The sequence below is a fragment of the Tachyglossus aculeatus genome, chromosome 21 (genome assembly GCF_015852505.1).
Source record: "Tachyglossus aculeatus isolate mTacAcu1 chromosome 21, mTacAcu1.pri, whole genome shotgun sequence".
NCBI lineage: Eukaryota > Metazoa > Chordata > Mammalia > Monotremata > Tachyglossidae > Tachyglossus > Tachyglossus aculeatus.
This window is the reverse complement of record NC_052086.1, coordinates 76,791,075-76,813,920: the sequence shown is the minus strand read 5'-3', so window position 1 is coordinate 76,813,920 and position 22,846 is coordinate 76,791,075. Positions and strand designations below refer to the sequence as shown.

Here is a 22,846-nt window from a genome sequence, read left to right as displayed (position 1 = left end):
GACTAGGGCTAACATTTCTGGTCTTATAAATCTCCAGCCTTATTATAACTTTCCTCAGAGTTTATTATGATAGGGAAAAATGATCTCTCTCCAGCCTACCGGTCAGGATGCAAGGTTGGTCTTGGTTTTCCAGAGTCTCCCTACGCTGATCCTTTTAGAACCTCTACCGACTCAGGAAAATAGGACCAGAATACTCCAAATAAGTAGGAGTTTGGATTTTCTTAGGAAGGGCCAGCATGAAACATTCTCAACCTTCTTTGGAGAGATTAGAGTACCAATGATGAACTAGCATCACTGGTAACTACCAAATGAAACAGGGAGTGAAATCATTCACTGAATTTGGACATGAAATTGGCATGAGATTCACTACGCCATCAGGGATATACCCCTTTTTCCAGGGTGTGTAAGAGCAGAGTGAAGAAAGATCCCACCCGGGAATTAGTTTTAAATCAACAATATTTTCAGAAAGAAATTTGAAGGCAATTCAAGGGAGTTTATAAGTTTCCTTGGAAGAATGAAACCCAATCCAGGTATTTGGTGGTGGTTTGATATTTACCGAGTTCCTATAATGTAGCAAGTGCTCAGTATGGCTCTCTGCACACAGAAAGTGCTCAGTAAATGCCATAGATTGATTGATTAAAAGGCAGAACTTGCACAGCTTTGGCCTTGCATTCCCAAGCAGTGACTTTCCCTTTCACAACTCACTCCGGATACTCCCATCAAAGATTTAAGGAAATTCTGATTTTGGACCAGAGGGCTAATAGTGGATGTACACTGCATGAATTGAAAATGCAGCATTAGCAACCCTTTAGGAAACCCAGCTTGAGGGTGCATCTGTCCTCTCCTTCTTGAAATGGAGCCATTAAGCAGAACTGAGGGGAAAAAATGAGTGATTACAGTAAACAAATTAAATGCTCATTGTGTGATTAACTGAAGCTGCAAACCAACACACACTGACTAATGATCTCAACAGCAAGCTGACTGCAATCTCCCAGTAACCTTTCAGGGCAGCTGCAATGGGCGAGGCAAGGAAAGCCCAGCTTCTTTGAAAATGGCATGAAAGGAAGTGTTTCTTTGATGCCTAATGCTCTTGGCAAGAATTGAAGGTGAAGAGCTAGGCCCTGTGCCCCCGGAGAGAGTCAGGAAGAGGACTCATCGATCATGTCATGAAGCTATTGCGTTCGCCTCAGTTATTTCCCTCAAAATGGAAAATTAATGATTCCAGCTGATGCATAGGCCACCACCAACAATTTGCCAAAGGACAGGGTAGACAAGCAAGACAACACATTCTAGAAAACAATGCAAAACTTTGGATTTTGATTTTTAGAGGTGCAACCAAACTTTCATATGTATTCTCTAGTGACTAACTTTATATTTTGGTTGCCATAAGCAAAATTATTGCCCAGTCCAGAGTCCTTTCATTAATTCACAGTTGTATTAAGTGCTTACTGTGTGCAGAGGATTGTACTAAGCGATTGAGAAAGTACTAAACAGCAATAGTGACATCCCTGCCCACAATGAGCTCATAGTCTAGAGGACTGTGCCTCTCCTTTCCTGTCCTGTCCTTGCCATGGATTCTCTAGCCAATAACAATCATCGTCAGGTGGCTTGTAATTCATAAACTTTTAATCTTCCATTAAAAGAGATTGGCTACCACATCCCTCCATCACCAAGGGAAAAGTGTTCAACTTATCTCCAAGAGCAGATAAATCATTTGGTGGCAACAGTGTAATCTTGTTTCATTTTGGAAGCCTTGAACTCTATTATTCAAAGCCTCAGGAACCTTACTTTTCAGCAAGTAGTGTCCAGCTGCTCAGATGCTTCTGGCTAGGCATTCACAGAGCAGCCCCTATGATCCATGTGCACTAAGACTACTAGAACCAAAGTGCATGTTTTATTTGGCATACACATGCATGACTCTTTCTCCTTTATGTCTCTTCCCATGACAGGAAACCAGTCCAAGCCCTTTTGGGGCCCAAATAATTAATGCCAAAAGTCGAACAGGGTTTGAGCTCACCAACTGTATTCTGCTTGGGTTGGTTTGGGCTGGACCTGGAAATCACTCACTTCTGTGGTTTCTATATCTTGTCTTTGCAGAGGCCTGCCTCTCACCTCCTCTGCAATCGTGACTTTCCCCTTTCTTCCAGCACCTACCCACGTGGATATCCCACTGGCATCTTTAACTCAAAATGTCTAAAACTGAACTTAATTTCCCTCCCAAATCTGCTTCACTCAACTTTCCCATCACAGTGGGATCTTCCATCCTCCCTAGCTCTGAAATCCACAACCTTAGTATTAACCTGTTGGTCAGTCAGTCAACCGTATTTATTGAGGCTTACTGTGTGCAGAGCACTGTACTAAGTGCTTGGGAGAGTACAATACAACACAAAACAGACACATTCCCTGCTCACAACTGCCACTCCTTGCTCTCTTTCCCACTCTCTCACCAAGTCTTTCATGAAATCCTGTAGATTTTTCCTGCACATTTCCTGGATCCACCCCTTCTCCAACTGCATCGTCACCTCCATTATCTAAGCACTCATCGTATCCTGCCTTGACTACATTGGCCTCCTCACTGCTCTCCCTGGCTCCAGCCCAGATAATTTTTCTGAAATGTCATTCTGCATGTCTCCCCATTCCTCAAAATCTAGCCATGATTACCCATTCCTCTATGCATCAAGGAGAAATTTGTGACCATTCGCTGTAAGGCACTCCTTCAGCTTTCTCTCTTTAATTTTCCATGCTCTTATCCTACTATACTCCAGCTCATATACTTTCTTCCCACTAATAGCACCTTCTCTCCATGTCTCATTCTTGATTCTTCCATCTCCAAACCTTCTCTCGAGTCCTTACCCCTTCAAATTCACCCAACCAAAGCTCTCTGCATCTTTAAAACCCTTCTAAAATCATATCTCCTCCAGTAGGATTTTTCTGACAGATTTTTCTCCTCTCCAGATCAAATTCTACCAACCAGCAACTTAGAACTTTTGCACCACCTCGGGAATCAGGACGTTACACGTTACAAAAGTTCTGTACCTTTCTGCTTGTAGTCTGATTAGCCTAAGATTCTCAAACACAACTTCCACATTTAGAGGCCTAATTCAGTTGGATGGAGAAAGAAGTGGAAATAGTTTTGTGTTAAAGTCACCCATCCATCCGCACTCTCTGTTTCAGCAGAAAGTCTTACTGTGACTGTTATTGAGGTTCTGGCCATTTATGAGATTAGGAATTCAAAGGAATTAGCCAGTCAGCATGCAAAGCAGCTTTAAATTCCCCATTTGGGTTTCTGGCCACTTGGGAATAATCAGAAACTGGGGCATCAAGAAGTCTGGTGGGGCAATGTGAAGTGTGGCTTAGTGTCAAGAACAGGTCAAGGGAGTCAGGGGACCTGGATTCTAATCCCGGCTTTGCTGTTTGCCTACTGCATCATTTTATATAAGCCACTTAACTTATCAGTGCCTCAGATCCATTATCTGTAATGTAGGTTAATCAATCAGTAATTTATTGAATGCTTACTGTGTGCAGAACCCTTTACTAAATGCTTGGAAGAGTACAATACTACAGAGTTAGTAGACATGTTATGTTCCCTGCCCACAAAGATCATACAATCTACAGGAGAAGACAGACATTAAATGAAATTTTAGATTTGTACATAAGTGCGTGGGACTGAGGGCGGGGTAAAGGGCCGAGAATGGGTGAATATCAAGCATTTAAAGGATAGAGATCCAAGTACAAAGTGATGCAGAAGGGAGAGGGAGTAGGGGAGATAAGAGCTTAGCTGGGGAAGGCCTCTTGGAGCCCACTGATTGATAAACTGCCCTGCTCCACTGACTTGACAGTGGTACAGATCCAGATCCCCACAAAGGATTTTCAACAGTTGAAATTGGAAGCCAAAATACCTAGAGCATCCATCGACCCACAGAGAATTGCTACTGAATTGAAGAGAATGTGGGCTCTCAGGTAGGAGCAAGAATGAGCCCAGTTCCCATTGCCATAGTTTGATTAAGAGCACTTTGCTGTTGCATAATCAAGGTTGAAGATCAGGGCCCATTCAGAAAAGTGTGGTATCTTTGTGTTTTTGGGTAAAGGTGGCAGGAAGGGGATGGCCAGGTCTGGGGAGAATGATGAAGGAGGGACAGCAGGAAGAAGTACTTCAGTGGACTGCAGGGATATGTGTATTTGATGGGGGCTAGAAGATGCTCCAAACAGGGAGCCTGTATATGCACAAAATGCAGACTGCCCTGGTTGGGTATTCCTTGTGGGGGGGTGGTGGTGGTGGTGGTGGTGGTGGTGGTGTGTGTGTGTGTGTGTGTGTGTGTGTGTGTGTGTGTGTGTGTGTGTGTGTGTGTGTGTATGTGTGTATAGGTCTAGGCTCAAATTCAAATGTTTTGGAGGTAGAGCTATTTCAGAGTAGAGTGGTATTTTCTGTGTCCTGACCTAGGGTGGAAAAAAAGCTTTTTTGTTCCAGGATTGGTATAAGTTTCTTCCCCGCCCCACTCTAGCCAGGCAAGCTCTTTCCTCACCCCTCACCCCCTCTCAACAAACCCTTGTCTTCTAGTTTGAAGGAGCCAAGGGCAATGACCTTGTATGCTCCCCTCCCAGCCACCTCCCCCACTGGTGGTGGTCCCAAGATATGTTCCGCCTTTGGCTTCTGACTCCTAACTTCTTTTCTGTTGGGGAGGAGACTTCTCCTTGGTTAGGCATTTTTCCTTTTGGTGGGGGCTTGGAGGAGGAGGTGGAGAAGCCGGGAACTATGAGAGGACTCTGATTGGCTGAGTTGTTTCCCTGAAAGTATCCCCCTTCCCCCACCCAACCCCACAACCCCTCTTTACCCGTTTCCCCATCCCCCTTTCTCCTCCCCTAACTCTGGGTGAGAGAGCTGAACCAAAATAGTTCACTCCTCCTCTGGGAAGAAAGTTTTCTTTCAGTGCTCTGCTCAGAGCTGCCTTTGAGAGCTGGAATGGCCCTGCTTCTGTGTGGTTGACACGAGCTCATGAGACGATTCTGATGGTCATGGAGCTCCCTGTTCTCATCGTCTTCTGGGCTGCTGTACTGGGAGCATTGGGAAGTAAGTATATGAGATGGCTTGCTCTTCTGAGGTTCTTCCCCTGCTCCATTCAGATGCGGGATGCTGCTGCCGCCACCACTGAGATCAAGCTAGAAAAGCCTGCTACTAAGGATGGCTGAAGCGTCTTTTCTTTTCAGTGCCTTTCACTGAAGCCTTGAGTCATTTATTCTTAATTAGAAGTCAGGAAATTTTAGTTCACAGGTCCAGGGGAGCAAGGCTCTTGTCTTTAGTACTCCCTGAGCTAAAGAAAGCTAAGACAGCGATCATTTTATAAGAAAAGCATCTTGAGCTGTTGTGTTATTCACCATACAAGAAACTGAGAAATTGAATTGGGGTTTGATTTTTCAGCGACATTCATTTCTTTAGAGGGCCCATTCAGATGTGTTTACATGGATTTCTTTCCTGAATAGGAAATATCCCTTATATTTTTGCTCCCTTCCCCCATTTTTTTCCAGTTGGTTATTTTGTTTCCTGAATTTTTTTAAGGGCATAAGAAAGAGAACAGAAGTTCTTAAAATGAAATGTCTTTGGCATTTTAAATAGTATTGCTATCTTTGTAGCTTTTTGTACTTAAAAGTGGGCATTCCCAGTTCCTCTGGAAGTTTCACTACAGCTCTGATAGCTTAGCAAGGGTTGCACTGCGTAGTGGAGATGAGATTTATTTGCACTTATAATAAGAAAACTGGGGGCATTGCTTGGATTTTGCTCAATTGAAAGGTAAATCTTGTGGTATTTTGTGAAGGAGTTTAATTTGGTGCAAAGACTCCAAGCTGCCTAAGGAGAAAAGAGTGTATTTCAGAGAGGAAGAGGGTCAGAAGGATCTGGGGTTCTAATCCTGGCTCTGCCACTTGTCTGCTGTGTGACCTTGGGCAAATAATTTAACTTCTCTTTGCCTCAATCACTTCATCTGTAAAATGGGAATTAAGATTGTGAGCCCCAAGTGGGACACAGACTGTGTCCAACCTGATTATCTTGTTTCTATCCAGAAATAGGGTCTGACACATAGTAAGCACTTAAGAAATACCATTAAAAATGGGGGTAATCTTTAGGGGTAGAAATGCAGCTATAGATTATTTTGTAATTAGGCCCAATTCCTCTTTAATTAGGAAAAAAAATCTGAGTATTTGAATATTTGAGTATTTGAGTTGTGGTCAAAATGGTCACAGCCACTAAGGATTTTACAGTATTTTGGTTGTTATAGTGTTAGAGGTAAGGGAGATTTTTCTCTTGGAAGATCCTGTTTATGTCTTTTTTATGTCTTTCAGTGTTTTTAAACATTGCAGAAGGAATTAAGCAATCTGAATTGGACTTTAATATACCTGTGCTATTGCCTGTGATAGGCATTTCAGAGATGAAAGTAAGATGAATGAAACAGCCTAAAACAGTAGCTGGTCCGTAACTAATATATATTGCAGGCTCTATTTGGAATAAATGATTTTCAGATTATAGTGTTCTCAGTTCTGTAGGAGGTCAGAATGGCTGCCTTGTGCCAGTTTGAGAGGTGAGCACTAAGTTGGTTAGGGAAAAATGGTCAAAATGCTTTAAGATGAAGGAAAGGAAACCTTCCTTGTCTGTACTGAAGGAGTCTGGGTTGTAAAAAGAAAACCAAGCCCAAAGTTGCAGGTGATATTTCATTTGGTCTCAGGTGAAGTATCAAGGTGGGATGGATTCAACAATGCTGAACTGCCCACTATTGCAGCAATTTGAGAGAGAGAGAAGTATATCAGGAACTGCCAGGAGGCTCAGGGCTATCTGGCCCAGCAGTGTGGCTTAGTGGAAAGAGCACGGGCTTGAGAGTCATAGGTCATGGGTTCTAATACTAGCTCCACCTATTGTCAGTTTTGTGACTTTGGGCAAGTCACTTAACTTCTCTGTGCTTCAGTTATCTCATCTGTAAAATGGGGATTAAGACTGTGAGCCCCATGTTGGACAACCTGACTACCTTATATTTACCCCAGCACTTAGAATAGTGCTTGGCACATAGTAAGTGCTTAAAAATTATTATTATTATTATTATTATTATTATTATTATTATTATCTCCTCCCTCTCCTCCCAACCCTCCACAGGGAGAAGCACAGAGGCAGGTGTGCCCAGCACAGTTTCAGTGACAAGTGATATGTGGAGTGGGTGGTGGGAGGGGAAAAGTAGTGGAAAAAAGAGTGCAGGTCTTTTTCAGGGTGCAAGGAATCTTGGGAGGAAGAAGAGGGTAGCAGCAAGTGACTTTGGTTTTTTTTAGGTGGTATTTGTTAAGCACTTATACGTGGCAGGCACACTTAATGCTGTGGTAGATATAAGTTAGTCAGGTTGGACCCAACCATGTCCTACAATGGGGCTCATAGTCTGAATCCCTCATTTCACAGATGAAGGAAGTGAGGCACAGAGAAGCAAAGTGACTTGTTCAAGATCACACAGAAGACAAGTTGTGGAACAAAGATTAAAACCCAGGTCCTTCTGACTTCAAAGCCTGTGCTTTATCCCCTGGAGTGGGAAGGGCTTTAGAGAAGCAGTATGGCCTAGTGGCAAAAGCACAGCCTTGGGAATTAGAAGTCGTGGGTTCTGATCCCAGCTCTGCTACTTGTCTGCTAAATGACCTTGGGCAAGCCATTTAACTTCTCTGTGCCTCAGTTACCTTATTTGTAAAATGGGGATTGAGACTGTGAGACCCATGTGGGATTACCTGATTGCCTTGTATCTACCCCAGTGTTTGGCACATAGTAAGCACTTAACAAATACCATCAGTATTATTATTATTATTGTTATTTTCCTTTGAGTTATGGATCCTTTGCTGCTCCTATTGGGTTTCCCAAGGTTGGGAGGCCTTCTTTTTCCCAAGAAGGTGGAAGTTTATCTTCTGAGCAAAAGATGGACCTATGACCTCTCACTCCTGACTTAAGAGAATTGGAGATGCTCTCTGGCAGTGCAGGGGCTGCTGGAATCAACACTGTGTTTTCCAAATTCACCAACATTTTTCTAGAAGTGTTGATTCACCAACATTTTGCTAGAAGTGTTCTCTGGACATCTGCCATCACCCACCTCCTACTCTCTGGGCCATTGCCAGGGCTGGGCTCTACCCTGCTTCGGGTGTGTGGTGCGAGGGCTTTCAGAGCAGCATCACTCTCTAACTTTCTTCTGATCTGCATCTCCATGGCACGTGGCTGCAATAAGTCTATGACCCCAAAGTGGCATGGTGATCCAGTATCCTTGACCCACCTTTACCTCCTTTCCTACTGTGCTGAGAGAACAGAGCTCCCAGGACAGCTGTTAGGGGTGTGTGAGAGGGCAAGGGAGTGATGGGCATCTTTTGTTTCATTCATTCGTTTATGTTTGCCTTCTTTATCACTCTAGCTACTACCTCAAGTCCAGACTGCAGTTCTAAGTCATTTGTGTACCTGTGGACTGTAAAATGGATGGGGGTCTTGGATCTGGGAGGTGTATCATTTGGCAGAGGCAGAAGGAGCTGGAAAGCACCCCCTCAGGGGACAACGGGGAGAAGAGTCTGACTTTCTCCCCGTGAAAGCTAGTTTCATGTTTTGGCTTGAATTTGCAGCAAACCCCAGGGAACAGTATCAGCTATTGAAGCTACACAAGGTCTCCTTATGTCTTTGCTACAACTCCTTCTGATTTGTTATTTCAGAAAACCCAGAGATGCCAGGGCAGGAAGCCTTCTGTATGACAGAATGTGCTGGTGAGTAAACCCCACAAGCTACAGACCGACTCTCTATTCATAAACCTGGGTCTTTGAGATTCCAGGCTCCCCTTCTCTCCACCTTCCACCGTCCACTTCCCTTCCACTTTCTCTCCATTAAATATGGGATTTACTGAGTCTGTGCCAGGCAGGAGGGGAGCCAAGCCACTGTACTGCTGAGCTGTTCTAGCTGAGAAGTCATAAATTTTCATCTACTGTGAGCAATTGCACTCTGGATTGGTTAAATAGTAAATGAAAACCTGGACCTATAAAATCACACCACGGAAGAATAGTTAAGGAGAGATATGTTGCTGTGTCCTCAGCCACCAAATCCTTTTGGTTTCCTCCAAGATGCTTGTTAGCCTCCTGGTTTGGGCTGCCAAGGTTGATTATTGGCTACTGGGGATCCTTCATGATGGAAAGTATATGACATGAAAACTTCATATTTTGAAGTTTGATTTTATGGCAGTGGGTTGCTCCTGGTGGGTTCATTAAGTCTAGTATTCTACTCTTCATCATCATCATCATTGTCATCATCATCTTGGTTTATTGAGTGATTACTGTATGCAGCCCACAGTATCGGGTGCTTTTTTTTAAAAAAAATAGTACTTGTTTAGCACTTATGTGTCAAGCACAGGTCTAAGCACTGGGGTAGACACAAGTTAATCAGGCTGAATACAATCCCTATTCCACATAGGGTTCACAGTCTAAGTAGACTGTACTTGGGAACAGTCAATCAATCAGTAGTATTTATTGAGCACTTACAACATGCAGAACACTGTATTCTGTAAAGTAAAGGACACACGGGAGGAATGGGGAGACAAGTATTCACAAATAGCAAACATACAGTAGGTCGAAGAATAGGAGCAGGGATACACATGATGAAAGCAAGTGCAGAGAGATGCATTCACCCCTATCTTGGTAATCAATCAATCAGTGGTATTTACTGAGCACTTGGGATCTAACAATATAACAAAGTTGGTAGACACATTCCCTGCCCACAACAAGCGTACAGTCCCTCCTACCTCAGGCCCCACTCCACTCTAGGGAGTAGCTCATGTCTATATCACATTTCACTTCCAAGAAAATCAGAGCTCAATCCATAGATCAGTTCAGTCTTTTCAGGCAGTAGAGAAGGGTCTGGTTGCATGGGCCCCATTGTGCAGACGAGAAGACCGAGACTGGAGCAAGGGAGGGTCTTATCTGGGGCCTCAACTGGAGGGAGTACCTATAAATGTGAGTTGGCGGGGCAGGAACCCCTGGGACATGGCACCAAACCATTCTGCTGTCTCCTAGGCTCTGAAAGACTCAGTTTCCCCAAAGGCAGCAGACACAGCTACCGCTACTCCACCACCACCCGGACTGCCTTGCAGGGGCCTGGGGCTGAAAGCAGCAGCATCACGCTTGATTGCTTAGTGACTGTTGACATTATCGGCCACTGCCGGATGGTCTTGAGGGTGAGTGTCTTTGGGGAAGGCAGGCCAGGACTTCACCTCAGCATGGTTTACTTTCTGTAGAGATTGGGGTGACCCCAAAAGCTCCCCCGGGGCTGGGGGGCATGGGGAAGGGCCCAACTGCAGAAAGCTCCAACATCTTATTAACTGGCGGAGGCTCCGTGAGGAATCCCATAATTCATCTAAAGCATTGCCTTTAGAGGGGAATTTTGGGAGGCGAGGGTTTGAACTTATCCCTAGACCTTCTCGCTTCCCCCTGGGAATGATGCTTCTGATGACCCACACAATCTGCTTTCTTTAAAGATCCTTCTTGTCAAATCTGAATTCACAAGAGTTAGCTCTGCTTAAATCCTCACCAACTCCTATTGTCTGAACCTGCTTCAAAGCTATATCTGAGAGAAGCTGGTAATTTAGGCTCTTATGAGTCTCCGTAATATAATAATGGTGGCATTTGTTAAGTGCTTACCACGTGCCAAGCACTGTACTAAGTCCTGGGGTAGATACAAGATTATCAAGTCGGACACAGGCTCATTTCCTGGAGTCCTACAGTCCATGAGGTTTGCTCTAGCCAGGAATTTCTGTACTGCAACATTCCTTAAAATGTTGTTTTCCTTCCTAGCTGCAGGACATTCATTTAAAGTCCTCCCCGGCATCTAAGGAGGAGCCCCTGAAAGAGCTGGAGAGCTTGAGGTAAGAAGACCTGTCCCTGGCTCCGTGCATTGCTCTGGCCTGGCAGGCTGATCCTGCCCCATGCTGAGACCCAGTTTCCCACAGCTGTGCTGAGCAGATTACAGGCCTCTGTATCTTGGCAAACCCATCAGAGAAGAGGTCCCCTCTAGGGCAGACAGAGGCTCTTTAGGTACCAGCTGAGAGGTGCCAGGGGAAACAGTGTGGCCTAGTGGATAAAGCACGAGGCTGGGAGTCAGAAGGACCTGAGTTCTAATCCCGGCTCTGCCACTTGTCCACCTGTGACATTGGGAAGTCACTTCTCCGGGCTTCAGTTACCTCATCTGTAAATTGGGGATTAAGATTGTGAGCCGCATGTGAGACAGGGACTGTGTCCAATTCAATTACCCAGTGCTGTGCCTGGCACATAGTAAGCGTTTAACAAACACCACAGTTATTATAATTAGATGACACTGGACTTGTCCCCAGGTTTTTCCAGCCTTTGCCAAGCAGAACAGTGCTTGATAAATGCTTACAAACAAGCACTAGTGTGGGGGGGTGGGGTGGAGGTGGGCAATAAGTCCCCCACTTATCCTTCCCTTGGGCAGAGAGAAGTTAGTTCCCCACATTTTCCTGCATGTGTCTTCAATACCATCCCCTCCCATTCTTAGGCTTTGACAGGCATCCCTCTGGGACTCCCCCTTCCCCTCCTCCAGCCTCCATTGGTGATTCAAAGATTTGGCAGCAGTGGCAGCTGGGAAACTAAGACCCCTCTCACGTCCCAAGCTTTCCCTCCCCCCACTCTCAAATAGAGATTTTCCCAGAGAGAAAGTTCTCGCTCTGCCTCCAAGAAAAGCGGCTCTGTTGTCTGGTTTGACTGAAACGGGTAATCTCCCGGCATTGTCCTGCCAATGAATCCCCAGCCCTTTCCTGACACTGGGATTCACTGGGCCACAGTCACTTCAAAGCTTAGAGCCAAGCAGGCCAGTCCCAGCCCCTGCAGCCTACTCAACATTCGCTGCCTTTTTTTTTATCTGTTTAAAAAAGCTTTTGTCCCAAGCCCCGGCTGGGAGTTGGGAACGTGAGGGGATAAATGTATTGGCTGAAACTGAAAGGCTAGCTCAGAGAGGACCAGGTCCAACCAGGGCCTAGATGGCTATTGTCCCCGGCCACTCACCATTAATGCTAAGTCACCCACAGGGGAAGAGGCTGGCTCACTGGAGCCAAGCGAATGAAGCCCCCCACCATCCTGGGTGGCCTGCAAACTCCATTAGCATTTCCCCAGCCTGGGCTCAGACATAGGGCTGGGCAACACCTGACACTTTGGTCAGAGACCTCATGATCCGAGGACCGCCTTGGAGACAGAGAGACAGACAGACAGGGTCTTTCCTTCTGCCAGACCACTCCAGGCCTAGAATGAAAGAATGACCAGTGTGTACCAAAAAGAAGACAGTTGAGGAGCCCTTCACTGCAGCTGGAGAAAGAGTTTTCAAAAACATTCAGCCAAATGATAGCCAACTGCTAAATGAACATTAGCCCTGCAGTATTTTCTTTTCTAAAAATAAAAAACTTGACTCCCTCCTAGCCATCTTCTTCTTTACTACACTCAAAACTGCTATCATCAAGCTGAAAATGCAAGTTTCTGCCTATCCCCAGGGCATAGGTTCCCATGACCAGCTAAAACAAACAGAAAAAGGGAATAGACAGGAGAAGCGGAGAATTACCTCTGACTTCCCTGCTTGCTTTTTGGGGGGAGATTAATGCCTGCTTCCCAGTTTTCTAAAGACCCTGGGTATGAGGGCAAGTGTTTCAATATACCATCTCTCTTATTGCCTCCTGAATTTTCATTTTCAAAACCCTCAAGTCCTCTGAGTGAGCTGAATGAGAGGAAAGAGCACATAGGAGGGGCATGGTGTCAGGGTCACAGAGACTTCCTTCTTTTGGCTCCTGAATCAAGGCCTGACAGGGAAAAATGTGAAAGGGAGTTGGGGAAGGCAAGGAAGACATAGAAGATGGGAAGGGGTAGTAGTATTAATAATAATAATGGCATTTGTTAAGCGCTTACTATGTGCCAAGCACTGTTCTAAGCACTGGGGTGATACAAGGTAATCAGGTTGTCCCACATGGGGCTCGCAGTCTTAATCCCTATTTTACAGATGAGGTAACTGAGGCCCAGAGAAGTTAAGTGATTTGCCCACAGTCACACAGCAGAAACGTAGCAGAGCTGTGATTAGAACCCAGGGCTTTCTGACTCCCAGGCCCGCGCTCTATCCACTAAGCCTTGCTGTAATAATAATAATAATAATTACTATTATTACAGCAAGCGCTTAGTACAGTGCTCTGCACACAGTAAGCACTCAATAAATACGATTGATTGATTGATTATTATTATTATTATTATTAATAATAATAATGGTATTTGTTAACGTGGCTTAGTGGAAAGAGCACAGGATTGGGAGTCAGAGGTTGTGGGTTCTAATCCCGGCTCTGCCACTTGTCAGCTGTGTGACTTTGGGCAAGTCACTTAACTTCCCTGTGCCTCAGTTACCTCATCTGGAAAATGGGGATTAAGACTGTGAGCCCCACGTGGGACAACCTGATTATCTTGTATCTACCCCAGCGCTTAGAACAGTGTATCACACATAGTAAGTGCCTAACAAATACCATCATAATTATTATTATTATTATTTTTGCCTAGCACTCTACTAAACTCTGGGATGGGTGCTATATTATCAGATTGACACTGACTCTGCCCCACATGGAGCTCACAGTCTAAAGGGTATATATTGCCCATTTTACAGGTGAGAAAACTGAGGAAGAATGACTTGCCCAAGTCCACAGAGCAGACAAATGTTGGTGTTGGGGTTGGAACCCAGATTCCCCTGACTTGCAGGTCTGGGCTCTTTCCACTGAGTCATACTGCTTCTCTAAACTTAGAAGTGTTTGGGAAATTAGATGCCATAAAAGCAGAAAATAAGTTTCTCCACAGTTACACACGGTCCCTCTGGGACTCCAGCCATCCCCTGTTCCCCGCTGAGGAAGTCCGCTGAGGTTCTGCTTGGTTTGTGACAGGGTGACCTTGGGCAGATTCCCGCTGCTATTTGCGTTCCATGATGGGAAGATCCCCATGATCTGTCCCCGGCGGGGCGAGCCACGCTGGGTCCTCAACATCAAACGGGGCATCTTGAGCCTTCTGCAGAGCCACCCTGGTACCACCGTCCCGGAGACCATTGAGGAGGTGAGTGAGGCTGGGGAGAGAACAGGCAGCTCTTCTCTTCCTCTCTCGGCACAGTCCTACCCTGGTCCCAGAGAACATAGGAAAGTTTTATTTTTATGTGTTTATGAGTTGGCAACTTCCTTCCTTTGGTTCAGGAATTAAAGCCTGGGAAGGAGAAAAGTTGAAAGGACGTAGGGAAATATTGGGGGTTGGGGGGGGGGGGGGTGGGTGTGTGTGCGCGCGTGTGTGTGTGTGTGTGTGTGTGTGTGTGTGTGTGTGTAAGAGAGAGAGAAGGAGAAGAAGGAAATATAAGGTACCTGGAACTCCCTGCCCTGTGACTGGACAGAATAGATGGAGGGTCAGAGAGATGAAGACTAGATTCTAGACTCTAGACTGTAAGCTTGTTATTATTATTATTATCATTATTATTGTATTTGTTAAGCGCTTACTACGGGCCAAGCACTGTTCTAAGTGCTGGGGTAACAAAGTAATCAGGTTGTCCCACGTGGGGCTCACAGTCTTAATCCCCATTTTACAGATGAGGTAACTGAGGCACAGGAAGTTAAGTGGCTTGTCCAAGGTCACACAGCAGATAAGTAGTAGAGTCAGGATTAGAACCCATGTCCTCTGACTCCCAAACCCATGCTCTTTCCACTGAGCCACACTGCTTTTTGTGGGCAGGGAACATATCCTGCCCCCGCTTCTAGACTGTGAGCCCATTGTTGGTTAGGGATTGTCTCTGTTGCCAAATTGTATTTTCCAAGCGCTTAGTACAGTTCTCTGCACACAGTAAGCACTCAATAAATACGATTGAATGAATGAATGAATGAATCTATCAACTCTTACATTGTACTCTCCCAAGCTCTTAGTTCAGTGCTCTGCACACAGTAAGTGCTCAATAAATATGAATGATTGATTGATTGATGAAGTATTAGTGGTGATGGAGTGATATTAGAGCAACAGGAAGCAGGAAGTACCTTTCCTCAGGTATCTGGGGCCACAGGAGGAACTCAGAAAGCAGATGGGCCTAAGGAAAGTAGGAACGATAGAGCCCAGGAATATTTGAGAGTGGTGGCTATACTCCAGGGCAGGCATTCTGGTGAGAATTTGGGAACTAACTAGTGCTTTGCCCTTTGGGGCTAATGGAGTTCTAGGGATGTGACTCTGTGTGTGCTTGTTCTGGCTGTGGGTTTGCCAACAGGTAGATGTCCTTGGAAAATGCCCCACCAGGTATGAGCAGAAAGGCTCCTGGCTCCTGAAGACAAAGAACTTGGCCCATTGTTCCCACCGGCATACCGAGGTCACTTCCCTGAGATCGGAGGCTCTTCCTGGAGTGGCAGTAAGTGTTGGGTGGTGGACTAAACCAAGAGTTCTTGGATTTACCTAAACAGAGGTGCATGCTCAAAGTGACCACTTTTTCTGTACTTAGAAGGGGATGAGGCCCCTGGGGCTCCAGCGGCCAAAGGACCAAGCATATTGTGGGTGAGAAAAAGGCACACACATGAGCACATCCATGAAACAAATACGCAGTAAGCCTGCGTTAGCACAGGCTGCAAAGTGTCCCTCTTGAACATCTCCTAATGAGGCAGGACACGATCCCCTCCTGCTTACCACAGTGTGACTGTCTTTGCCAGGTCCCTAAGGGATGATGGCCTTGGCTCTGTTGGGTGGTAACCCAGGAGGGCAGGAAATACCACGAGTCATTTGGTCAGATGGCAAGGCGACTCCCCACCTCCCTGACACCCCTTACCCCGAGCCACAGTTGGGACCATGTGAAATGAATGCAGTAGTGGCACCATTTCCTCTTTCCCAACCCTGCCTCCTCCACTGACGCTCATCCTCCTCTTTCCCCCTTGGTATCCTTGTCCTCAATTTGGTTGTCCTCTGCACCCTGAGGGCAGCTAGTTCTGCAGAGGGCTTTGCACACCTGAGTCAGGAACGGTGCTGGTCTCCGTGCACCTCTGAGGTCAGTGATAACAGGAATAACTGAGAAGCAGCATGGCTCAGTGGAAAGAGCACGGGCTTTGGAGTCAGAGGTCATGGGTTCAAATCCTGGCTCCGCCACTTGTCAGCTGTGTGACTTTGGGCAAGTCACTTAACTTCTCTATGCCTCAGTTACCACATCTGGAAAATGGGGATTAAGACTGTGAGCCCCACGTGGGACAACCTGATCACCTTGTAACCTCCCCAGCACTTAGAACAGTGCTTTGCACATAGTAAGTGCTTAATAAATGCCATTATTATTATTATTTAATAAGCACCTACTAAGTGAATGTCACAGGACCAAGAGCTGAGAAAGGATACATGGGTGAGAATTATACAGGGTACCTGGCACTCCCCATTGAAAAATCAGTGCAGGAAGCAGTTTGATGGCAAACATATAAGTGGGAGGGACTTCACTGGTTGATGCGTTTCTTTTTACTGATTCTGATCCACTCCCTCGGGGCTCCTCACAGGTTCCTCCACTACCACCATGGTTTTCTTGGCCCAAAGAGGGATTTTTGAGAGTAGTGAGACTCAATCACCTTGCTCCTTCCTTCGTTCATTCGTTCATTCATTAAGTCATATTTATTGAGCTCTTACAGTGTACAGAGCAATGTACTAAGTGCTTGGAAAGTACAATACAGCAAATAGAGACAATCCCTGCCCACAATGGGCTCACAGTCTAGATGGGGGGAGACAGATATCAATACAAGTAAACAGGCATCAATTTAAATAAATAGAATTATAGATAAATACTTATATATACATATGTGCTATGGGGCAGGGGGAGGGGGAAAGAGTAAAGGCAGCAAGTCTCCTTTCTACCTCTCCTCACACATTTCCCACTACAATGAAACCTACACCCTTCACTCCTCTAACATAAACTTACTCATCTTGCCTCATTCTCACCTCACCCACCGTGGACCCCTTGCTTACATCCTCCCTCCTGCCTGGGACTCTCTCCCCTACATATCCAACAGACCAGCACTCTCCCCATCTTCAAAGCCCTAATGAAATCACATATCTCCCAGGAAGCCTTACTTTTTGTTGAGATATCTGTTAAGCGTTTACAACGTGCCAGGTACTGTACTAAGTGCTGGGGTAGATAAAAGCTAAGCAGTCTGGACACAGTCCATGTTCCACATGGGTCTTACAGACTTAATCCCCATTTTACAGATGAGGGGACTGAGGCACAGAGAAGTGAAGTAACTTGCTCAAGGTCACACAGAGCAGACAAGTGGCAGAGCCAGGATTAGAATCTAGGCCCTTCTGATTCCCAGGCCCATACTTTATCCACTAGACCATGCTGTTTCCAGACTAAGTTCTCATCCTCCCATCCTATATTCCCTCCCTACTGCCTAGTCCATGCACCAAGTCTTAACATTTGGGTCCTTCATCCAACTCCCACCCCTACAGAGCATTCCTGGGCAGAAGAGAGCAGTCCAAGCAGAACTTAAATACATATCCTTAAACTTGGTTGCTTTCCTTACCTGTAATTTACTTTGATGTCTTTCTGACCCACAGTGCTGGACCGTAAGTTCCTTGAGGGGAGAGATCATTTCTACCAACTGCATTGTACTCTCCCAAGTGCTTAGTACAATGCTCTGCACTAAGTAAACACTCAATAAATACCATCATGTAGAGACAAAGTTCATATTGGTCCTGGATGATTGGTCCCATTCTAAATCCTGAACTCCAAAGGAAACAGCCTACATGGGCTGAAATCCAGAACTCAGATCAATCCAACCTTTTTTTGATTGAGCCTTGGTTCCAGCCCACGTTAGTACTAGCTCAGCACAGGTGACATAACATGAGAAGAAATGAGGCAGGCCAAATCGGAAGGGGGTCCAAATTCCAGTCCATGAGGCCCGTGGTTCCTTTCCCTAACATGCCAGAAATGAGTTGGGGGCCTCTCTCTGTGTTTCCTGACTCCCTTCCAGCTGGAGGGCACCCCAGGCACTGCAACACCACACAAAATGGAAGGACCCGGAGAGACAGCTTGCCTGGAAACAGAAACCCTCATGAGGATCCCTGACCCAGTTATACATTGGCATTCCCTTTCCGCAGTGAGGCATTTCCCAGGTTTTGCTAGAGCCCCGGAACATCTCTGACTTGTTTTTCCCTCCTCCCAGGAGCCTGTCCTGGCCTCCCAGGTGGCCTGCAGTCAGAGCTTCCAGGCAGCCGTGCTGGGAGAGACCACGTGTGTGGAGTCCCACGTGGCTGCACTGCCCTTTTCTGGGAAGGGAAGCAGTGTGCAGACACAGATCCGTTCCACGCTCTTCTTACTGCGGATGGGAGTTGAGGCCGCCTCCAGCACAGGTGACACAATGTTTCTTTTGGTGGGGGCTGGGGAGGAGGAGAGTGATTAAAATCGCTCCTAGAACACTCTCGGTACATAGAAAGAAGCTGAGCCTACAACTGACTGTCCCTGACAGGGGAGAGCCCGTGGAATTAGCAAATGCCCATCTTGCTTCTTCCACAGTGAGGAAATGGAGTAACCAAAACAAGGGCCAGCTGAACTGGAAGAAAATTGGGACTCAAATCTCCCTTCCTACCACACCCCCCTCTATAAAGAGAGTCTCTTGCTCCACTGAAGCCCTACCCAACACACCAACACACTCTATCAACAAACATTTGTCCAGTTCTTGCTGTTCAGAATTTAAGCTAAAAATACACACCCACTAACAGGCTACACTTATGGGCTCATAGGCTAAATAAGCAAATATGTTTCAACATGTAACATTTCACAACAAAAGCTTCTTTTTCTTTTAAAATAATTTGTTTTTAGCAAACCACATACAAACATAATTTTTAAAAGTATTTTTAAAAGTGGGGGTGACTTCCTCAAGCCAGATCAGTTTCATTCTATCATTTTTTTCTAATGTCCCTTGAGCTTGTTAAAGTGAGTTTATTATACATGCTTTGCTATTTTTTTTTCCTATAAATTTTCTAGGATGCTTTGGATTCTCACTGATGGAGGTAGTTGGGTGAGAGAGGAGTGTCAGGAGTAAGATTCCCTGTTTCTGTGGAGCTGCTGAGCATTCCTGGGCAGAAGAGAGCAGTCCAAGCAGACACTCTGTCTGGAGGAGACTGTTTTAATGAAGAGTTGAAGGAACCTTCCTTCTGTGTTTGTGCCTCTGAGCACCTGCCCTAGAATTGTGAATGCATCCCTGGATTATCCAGTAGTAATCCTGCCTTGTTGGTCTAGAGGTCAATGTAATGGTTTATGTCCAGGATTTCTAGTTGGAAAAATGCCACAGACAGGAGATGGAGAAATTGAATCTTGTGTATGCACCAGGAAGTGCTGGATGGAAAGGAGTTTCTCACACCTGATGGGGGTTGGAAGGGACAAGATTACACACACATGGGAAGGGAAAGAAGAGTCAGAAGAATCACTGAGGGTTACCCCTCACACCTGGAGGCTAGTCCCGAAATGAAATGGAAAAAAAGGTCTTAATTATGCAGAAGTGAATGCTCATTAAGGATTTGCTCCTCCTTGATTCCTACTGATGGTCTTGCATCCTGCTGATACTTCTTGCCTCTTTAGGAGACTCTGGAGATCTTTATGCGACTGATCTGCTTTACGAGCAAGAGGGGTGGGCCATGAAAGCTGAGCCAGCTGAGGTTACCGAGACAGTGAGGAAGCTGTGCCAGACACAGACTGCTAACTTTGAGGTGAGTTGGGTTGAATTTGTGCCCAGCTAGCTGGGGTAAGAGTGGAGGAAAGTTGGGGACCTCTCAGAGAGAGGTGGGAGGAGAAATGCCGAGGTGCCGTCCAATTCTTGAAGATGTAAGGCTGAGTCCTGTAAAGGTCGAGTGTATACTAGGTAGGTTAGAGCCTGGTTTTCTGATCCTTGACCCCAAGGGCAAGAGAAAACAAAAGATTGGCTGGAAAATAACCTGTCCCCAGCACCAGGCAGGAGAAGATCCTGACAAAACATGTGGCCTACATTCCCTTCTGATTAAATCCAGAGGGAGAATACAGGGTGCAGAAGGTGAGCCTATCTGAAATTGAATCTGAGATGTGTGGCCAAGTCCCAGAGTTCCTGCTGTCTGCATTTCTTAAATGAAAATGCAAAATGCCAGCCCCGTGGCCATCGGCTCACCTTCTTCACTGAGATTTTACCATCCAGGCCCTTATCATCCTCTGCAGACAAGGCTGATTTGTAGAAGCAGAGCAGCAAGGTAATTTAATGTTTTAAAGATGGTGGCAAAAAGTTTCTGTTAGATGTGGAGATGATTGGACATCCACTGGAGGTTCTTGAGGAGTGGAGAAACATGGACTGAAGGTTTTTATGGAAAAATGACCTAGGCAGCTGAGTGAAGCATGGACTGGAGTGGAGACAGAGGGCAGAGAGGTCAGGAAAGAGGCTGATATAGTAGACTTCTCTTACATTGTATTCTCTCAAGTGGTTAGCACAGGGCACATAGTAAGAACTCAATAAAAAACATTGATTGATTAGAAGTGAGCTATCGACATCAGGTTGATCTAGATTTAAAGGGTACATTTGACAAAGCACTGGAGATGTGAATATTTGATATTGTCAGTCAGGGTAGTAATCTGAGAAACAATGCTGGAAAATCATCTCTCTCCCTTGTTCTGAGACCACACAAAGCGTAGTGTGAGGTAGAGATGTGGAGGAAGTATTTTGGTTCCATGGCCTGGGAGCCCAAGAAAGATTGTCTCCATCTTCCAGACTGTGTTCTCAGGATGCTCCTTGACAAGTGATAACTTCTTAGGTCTTTCTTGTCCCATTGAGGACAGTTTGCAGGACAGTCACAGGGGGCTGGCTGGGTGGTTGTTACGGAGGAGGAACACTTGCCCATTTTTTAAATAATGGTATTTGTTAAGCACTTACTATGTACCAGGCACTGTACTAAGCACTGGGGTAGGTAGCAACCAGCTTGGACACAGTCCTTGTCCCACATGGGGCTCACAGTCTTAGAGAAGCAGCATGGCTCAGTGGAAAGAGCACGGGCTTTGGTGTCAGAGGTCATGGGTTCAAATCCCGACTCTGCCAATTGCCAGCTGTGTGACTTTGGGCAAGTCCCTTAACTTCTCTGTGCCTCAGTTACCTCATCTGTAAAATGGGGATTAAGACTGTCAGCCCCCCATGGGACAACCTGATCACCTTGTAACCTCCCCAGAGCTTGGAACAGTGCTTTGCACATAGTAAGTGCTTAATAAATGCCATTATTATTATTATTACTGTTAATCTCCATTTGACAGAAGAGGTAACTGAGGCTCAGAGAAGTTAAGTGACTTACCCAAGGTCACACAGCAGACAAGTGGTGGAGCTGGGATTTGTCCAAGATAGTCTGGGAGCCCTGGTCTGTACTAACAGTTTGGCTAGTCTGAACATGCTGATGATTTAGCTTCAGGAATCCTAGGCTCCCAGAACTAGAAGGGACCATTTCTAGCCTAGATTTTGGGCTTTTTTAAAATCCTAGGTTAAAGTCTTCTAGGGAGATGTCCCCCCCACCCCATCTTCCCCCATTTACTCGTCATTAAATCCTCACTGCCTGAAAGTCCTTCCATGTGTCATGCAGTGGGCTCCTTCTCTGAGGTATATTCTATTTCCTCTGCTACAGACTTGAGTGGAGGGTGTCAGTCTGCTTGGGAAGGGCAGATCAGAACCAAAGGGGATCACCAGCATTGGTGAATGGTAGTAGTAGTAATGGTAAGCTCATTATGGGCAGGAAACATGTCTGCTAATTCTATGGTTTCATACTCTCCTAAGTGCTTAGAAGAGTGTTCTGCACATAGTAAGCACTCAACAAATACCACTGATTAATGGTAGTGAGAATCCACTGGGTGAAACACATTTTATTAAGCGCTTGGGAAAGCACAAAAGGAGCACGGTGAGCCACTGTTCTAATGGGGAAGAGAGACATAAAAATATGAACAAGTACAGTAATCAGAGTAAATGATGGACTATACAGCTAATCATACAAATACATGCATTTGCAAGTGCTGAGGGTGGGAAAAATGAACTCATGGGTGTTAGAAGGACTAATAGACTCAAGTTGGAAGTTTCATCAGGGATAGTGGAGGAATTGGAATTTTAGAGGGCTTTGAATCAGGGGAGAGCTGTGGTCTGTCGGATTTGGAGGAGGTAAGGAATTTTGGGCCAGGAGAAGTGTGGGAGCAGGGGGCCGGGGGGATGTGAGTGAGGGTAGGGGGTGGGCAGGAGAGCCAAGAACAAAGTACAGTTAGAAGGTTCACTTGGAAGGAATGTAGAGAAGGAGCCAGAGAGCTGATTGTTCACATGAGCCAAGTTGGTAGAGAGCCTTGAAAGCAGTTTTTTGTTTTTTTTTTTTGTATTTTCGCTTGAAGGGGAAAGAAATGGGAAGCCAATAAGCATTCAGAAGAGTGGAGAGATGCATGCTAAACTACACTTCAACAACACAATCTGGGCAGCAACGTGCAGTAGATTGGAGTGCTGAGAAACTGGTGGCAAAGAGAACAGTCTAGCCATAATATGACGAGTGTGCTTCTAATAGAGGGTGGCAGTTTGGGTGGAGAGTCAAGGGCATATCTGGGAAATATAGGAAGACCCAGGAGGAATCAGCACTAGATTGAACGTGGGAGTTGAAAGTGAAAAGAGTTGAAAAGTAGTGAGTGAGCAGTGAGGGAGTCAGAAGGACCTGGGTTCTAATCTCAGCTCCTCCGCTTGACTGCTGTGTGACCTTGGACAACTCAATTAACTGCTCTATGCCTCAGTTTCCCCATCTGTAAAATGGAGATTAAGACTGTGAGACAGGGACTGTG

The 22,846-nt window shown here is 45.7% G+C and overlaps 1 protein-coding gene across 1 annotated transcript in view; it reads left to right on the top strand.

Moving 5' to 3' along the window:
- Positions 1-2,653: 2,653 nt before the first annotated feature.
- The window catches only part of LOC119942156, a 125,753-nt gene continuing 105,560 nt past the window's right edge, over positions 2,654-22,846 (top strand). Inside the window, exons 1-10 of the mRNA XM_038762811.1 lie at positions 2,654-2,703; positions 2,956-3,032; positions 4,991-5,068; positions 8,704-8,754; positions 10,051-10,211; positions 10,828-10,898; positions 13,947-14,112; positions 15,293-15,430; positions 18,207-18,393; positions 19,622-19,749. Of these exons, the coding sequence (XP_038618739.1) occupies positions 2,654-2,703; positions 2,956-3,032; positions 4,991-5,068; positions 8,704-8,754; positions 10,051-10,211; positions 10,828-10,898; positions 13,947-14,112; positions 15,293-15,430; positions 18,207-18,393; positions 19,622-19,749 (1,107 nt within the window). The remainder of the gene's footprint in view (positions 2,704-2,955; positions 3,033-4,990; positions 5,069-8,703; positions 8,755-10,050; positions 10,212-10,827; positions 10,899-13,946; positions 14,113-15,292; positions 15,431-18,206; positions 18,394-19,621; positions 19,750-22,846) is intronic.